This window comes from Sinocyclocheilus grahami, unplaced genomic scaffold, assembly GCF_001515645.1.
Source record: "Sinocyclocheilus grahami isolate Dianchi unplaced genomic scaffold, SAMN03320097.WGS_v1.1 scaffold2255.1, whole genome shotgun sequence".
Lineage (NCBI taxonomy): Eukaryota > Metazoa > Chordata > Actinopteri > Cypriniformes > Cyprinidae > Sinocyclocheilus > Sinocyclocheilus grahami.
Window position 1 is genome coordinate 32,397 of NW_015507434.1, and position 6,240 is coordinate 38,636.

At 35.9% G+C, this 6,240-nt stretch overlaps 1 protein-coding gene across 1 annotated transcript; it reads left to right on the plus strand.

The window, feature by feature from the left end:
* Window positions 1-3,000: 3,000 nt before the first annotated feature.
* Window positions 3,001-5,815, plus strand: LOC107574513 (uncharacterized). The gene is made up of 3 exons (XM_016260969.1): window positions 3,001-3,090; window positions 3,178-3,480; window positions 5,091-5,815. Exons 1-3 carry the CDS (start codon window positions 3,048-3,050, stop codon window positions 5,360-5,362), a joined length of 618 nt encoding a protein of 205 aa, XP_016116455.1. The 5' UTR covers window positions 3,001-3,047; the 3' UTR covers window positions 5,363-5,815.
* Window positions 5,816-6,240: the final 425 nt, after the last annotated feature.

Below are 6,240 nucleotides of genomic sequence, written 5' to 3' on the forward strand. Positions count from 1 at the left end.
TTCTCGGCTCACCTGGGCTACAGCTGCACTCACTTGCCGTCATGAATGCAGTGATGAACAGCTGTCTTTCCTCAGTCGACTGGTGTTTGGATTTCATGTGATTCTCATTGTGGTGGTGATATTATGATAACTCAGATTCACTGATTAATTTGATCAAAAGTAATTCCATTTTGTAAGATAATTTTGATCAAAGTGATTCCAAACTTCGCGAGGCAGACGACGACATTCTGTGATCAAATACAAAATAAACTTGTTAACACGCTCCACAGTGCAACCCAGTGCATTTAGTTATAACTGACTTTTAGTGTGCGTGCTTAGGATTTATCATAGATTCCCTGCATTTACGGCCAGCAAAGCAACATGCAGTAAAATTCGAATAGTGTTTTTATTTTTAGAAAAATAATTACAGATCGAATATTCAACTGTTTGTGCATATATGTATATATATAAAAGGCTGTCATGTCTTATAAGAGTCTGCAGATATTGCTATGGCGTTAAATTATTATATATATATAGGCCTATATGTAAATACATACAAACATACGTACATACATATAACGCAGGTGTGCATTAAAATCATTTAATGCATAGATGGTGCTGCGCACACACAGAAACATTCAGGAGCACAGAAACTTCCTGTCAACGCTGCCCAGCGACTTTTATAAATAAAACAGCTTAAATACTGAATCGCTACATTATATTTCTCAGTAAAAAAGAGGTAAAATCGCTGTAGAGTGACATGCACAGAAGCAGGTAATTCACACACTCAACTTATATCCCTCTCTCTCGCTCTCATTTTAAAATATCATGGAGTATCTTTATATAGCAGTAATAGTAATAGTTGTATGTTAGTTTGCTTTTCTGAATTCAGCCAGAGAAAGATACAAATACAATTGTGGGTTTAGACATGTAAATGTCAATGTTTGTAAATGTCACTTGCTGATGTTGTGTTGTGATATGGTTAAGATGATTATCAGACAGAAAGCAAATGAGACACACTGAAGTGGTGAATCTTTACAGAAGGTTTTTTTTTTCTTTAGTAGCATAAAGTGACTGCTTTGTGTTTGCAGGGTTGTTTAATAATGTGGTCAGTGTGCTCAACACGAGATGCTCTTCAGCTTGTGGTTTTCTTTTGATCAGTTTATCTGCTTTGAGTCAAATCAAGAAGCCCTTTAGCCAACAGCATGTGTGATAAAAAAACAAATGCATATCTTATCATCAGACTTTCCACTCCATAAAAACATGCTGTGAATTAGTTTAATATGAAAAGTTTAAATGTTCTTTATAGTATATCCCAGCTTTAGTCAGGTCATCTGAAATATTTGCTAAAGGGAAGTGCAATCTCAAAAGTTTTTGCTAATACAGTAAGTCCAACCAACTCCAGTTGTAAGTGTGCATTATAAAATATCTGCTTTTCAGATGTTTCAAAAGCAAAAAAAAGATGTAAACCTTCTCAGTAGAAGACAGTGAGAAGTGATGTCCAAATCGCAAACAAAATCATTATTTTTATATGCTTCAATAATATAATTGCATAAATATGACATAATTGTGTGATGACATAAACACACACACACACACACACACACACACACACACACACACACACACACACACACACACACAGGGAAGTGCAATCTCAAAAGTTTTTGCTAATACAGTAAGTCCAACCAACTCCAGTTGTAAGTGTGCATTATAAAATATCTGCTTTTCAGATGTTTCAAAAGCAAAAAAAAGATGTAAACCTTCTCAGTAGAAGACAGTGAGAAGTGATGTCCAAATCGCAAACAAAATCATTATTTTTATATGCTTCAATAATATAATTGCATAAATATGACATAATTGTGTGATGACATAAACACACACACACACACACACACACACACACACACACACACACACACACACACACACACAGTGGTTCATTGAAACAAACTGTCAGAGAGAACCAGTTCATGGAAGAGAATTGGACTACCATAACTAAAAAGCAAACCATTCCGCAAAGGGCCAGTGAGGTTTAAGCTTCTACTCTATAAGTTTATACTCTTTCCTTTTCTCCTTATATGGCACTAAATGCCTCATTTCATATTTATGCAGTACATAAATTTGTATATTAAACATTAGACAATAAAACATTTTAAAAAATGAATCAAACAGTTTGTTGTTTGTAATGAATGCCGCTGTAATTTATTTCATTTTATTTTAAGTCTACTTATATTTTTCATTCTTGTTTTGTTCTGAATACAACAGTACAACATTTAGAGATGTGTTGTGGAGTAAGGGGATCTAAAATATATATTTATAATGTTTGTAAACATTTTATCTACTGGTATTTTACATGATTTTTGAATGTAATAATAAAATAAAATTGATATGTGATTTATCTGTTTTTTATTTTATTTTTATTTTTTTTCTTTCTCTCTCAACTTAAGTTTGACCGGGTGCGACATACTTAGGTGCGACTTAAACTCTGGAAAATAAGGTCAATTATAATAATTGTGCTGTATTATTAAAAAGTGCATATTTACAGATTTCAGATTTTAGAGTTTCAATAAAACAAGTACATCGTTACTCCCACCCTGTAACTTTGGGTTTAATCACAGTTATTATTATGAGGTGGACCTATAGCCAATAAGGGGTCCCTGGCCTGAAAAGGTTCGAGAACCCTGTGTTAGATGAAGCAGACATCCAAAATGATCAGAGGTGGGCGGTCTTCAGGACAGATTTGAGAAGGACTGCAAAGGGCCTCAGTGAACTTACATGTACACCCTCTAGTGGAAGATATAAATGATGCAGATCAGTTTACTTGGAGAACATGAAACCTGTTTGAGCTCTCAGTATCAGACGGTGTAACTGCACTAGGTGGCGCTCTTTCAGTGTGATTAATGTGATGTTCAGTCAGTGGTGATGGTGGGAGGAGCCAGTAAAGCTGCTCATTACTGATAAAGAGCTGAATAAAGAGGAAGTAACTAAAGCAGACAGATGTAGAGACAGAGAGATTCACACATCATCAGATCATTCAGCATAAAGAAGACTGAACTCAACTCACAATGAAGATCCTCCTCATCTTCCTCACTTTCTACCTGATCTCAGGTGAGAGCTTTTCTCTTTCATCACTGCAGTAATGATGCTGTTTTCTGTTCATCAGCTTTCTGATCACAGTATCAATCTGATTGACAGCTGCAGTGAGATGCTTTAGCGTCACGGGATATTCTGGAGCAAGTCTTCTTGTTGATTCTGGGAAACTTTGGTTCCGTGACTCTGCTAAATATATGGCCAAATTACCTGAGTGGAGAACAATAATAAATGATAAGAAACATGATAAATTGATTAATGAAGGAAGATTCACACTTTATCGAAACAGTGAGGGAAACCTCATGATCTACATCAGAGAACTCAATCAACATGATGCTGGAAGATACGCAATTGATGTTCTTCACAACCAGCGTATATATATGACTGTGAATGTGAAAGAAGAAGAAGGTCAGCCATTTTACGATCAAAGTCTTTTAGTAAAACCACTGATCATGTCAATGCATTTATATTCATAAAATAAATTTCTCTATGTAAATCACAGATTCATGTTGTGAAGTGTCAAAGAGAGTGAGGGTGAATATTGGAGAAACTGCCAATTTCAGCTGTGAATATTCACAGAATCATATTAATGATCCCAAGATCATATTCAAAGAAGGAAAAGACTCAATTGAGACGATTTACAGCAGATGGAAGAAGAAAGATAGAGTCAGTATTTCTGATGACAGACATAAACACATCTTCAGTGTGAGAATCACTGCTGTGACACCAGATGATGGAGGAGTTTATTTATGTGGAGTTTGGATCAACAGACAATCATACAGTTACTCCATTATTAACACTGTGCATCTACATATTATGAGTGAGTAGAACAAACACTTAAGTCATATTGGGTATACGTTTTTCTACAATCTGTGTTTGTAGCAGATTTGATTGTGATATTTGTGATTGACAGAAAAAGTGGGCGTTTTTAAAGCAGGCAGAAAAGACTCAATTGAGACGATTTACAGCAGATGGAAGAAGAAAGAAAGATTCAGTATTTCTGATGACGAACATAAACACATCTTCAGTGTGAGAATCACTGCTGTGACACCAGATGATGGAGGAGTTTATTTATGTGGAGTTTGGATCAACAGACAATCATACAGTTACTCCATTATTAACACTGTGCATCTACATATTATGAGTGAGTAGAACAAACACTTAAGTCATATTGGGTATACGTTTTTCTACAATCTGTGTTTGTAGCAGATTTGATTGTGATATTTGTGATTGACAGAAAAAGTGGGCGTTTTTAAAGCAGGCATGTCCAATCGAGCGCCACTATCTTACAGAGTTTAACTATCTTACAGAGTTTAGCTCCAATAATTAAACACACCTGAACCAGCCAATCAAGGTCCTTCGGGATTTCTAGAAACGTCCAGATAAGTCTATTGGAGCAGTTTGGAGCTAAACCTTTGGAAGCAGGATTGGACACCCTGGTTTAGAGATAATGAGCTGAAGGTTCAGAGTCTCAGTTTAATATGGCTATAAAGAATTAACGGTCTTTATTCAGGAAACCCACAGACCACACGAGACTCGACAGAGCGACGAAGCCGAGCCTGTACAGTTCTGCAGAAGAGAGACTGAAATACACTCATTCAACTGCAGAGTAGTGCAGCTTTTATATATAATGAAATACTGTACATATGAAGCTGTGCATGACAACTCTCAGTGATGTTGGTCAGTAAGAGATCATCAGACGACGCCAAAGCCCTGCTTTAAATGTTTCATTTATGTACAATTTGTTAAGGCTCACAGTTGCTCTTTATTTTTAACCTGTAAGTGTTAGAACAGATATTTGTATTGGATATAAAACATGCCGAGTTGGATTTCATTTTCAACTTTATCAGAATCAGAGCAGCTTCATGCTACAGATTAGACTTCACTTTAACTCATGTTCTTGATAAATGTGTGATTGAACATAAACATCATCATTTAGAATATTTGTGTAGATATTATTTCAATTATGTATACTGTATCTCTTTAATTAACACTCTGTTGGTGTGTTTTATTCTCAGATTTCTACATGATCTTCATTATTAGTGTGTGTGTGATTCTGCTGCTGATCGGTGGATTCACTCTGACTGTGTGCAAATTAAGACACACGAGACGAGGTGATGCACACACACACAGGCCAGTTCACTCACAGTTACTCACAATCCCCTCTGATGAGCTCCTGTACACTGCTGTCAGTTTCCAGAAGCATGAAGAGTCTCTCAGTGACGCTACAGTCAGATTCAGTAAGGAGGAGATTTGCACCACGGTCATTTACCACACGAGACTCAACTAACTCACACAACAGTTAACATACATAACAGATACATATACATACACACACACATAACAGAGATCACAGATCCTCACGTTACTATTGGTGTTAATGCACAGACGTGCAGCAGTGTGTCAAATCATGAGACACTTTAAAGTTTCCACCGCTGCTCATGTTGCTTCTTTCACATGTTTAAAATAGTCTGTCATGTTCGTTTTTGTCAGGTTGCAATGAAGACAGGAAACAATACCCCTCACACTGTAAAGTTTCCACTCCAAATGCAGATACACATATAATTCACAAAGGCTCTTTAATAGCGACTCCAAAACAAACACGAGTTCAACCAGCCTTTATATGATGAGATGCATGAAACGTGAGAAGCATAATTTGTACTCTGTGTAGAGCTGATACGTACTGTTTTGTTATTCTTATATCTCTGAATGTACCGCTGCTCTCTGACCTGCTTTACATTAGTCCAGGATTCCAGTTATAGATATATTGAGAGATGTTGTATCGATGCTCAGTTTATGTTTAAATTATAGAATCATATATTTTATTCATGCAGAAATAAATCATATTTTGAAATTGTTTCTTGCTTATCATCTACAGACTTTTTATTTTAGGTCTTAGAATCACAGAAAGGCTCTCTAATGTCCATTCAGCTGCATTCGTGCTTTCTGAACTCTTGAAAACATGCAGTTGTTTTTGAAACAGTCTTGAATTAAAAAGGTGAATTTATTTCTGCTGAACAAAAAAGACTATATATATATTTGCAGTACTGTGGAAGTCACTGGCTACCATCAACACTTTGGCTACTGACATTCTTCAAAAAAAAATTATTTTGTCTTCAACAGAAAAAAGAAACTCGTACAGGTTTGGAACAACTTCAGGGTTAATAA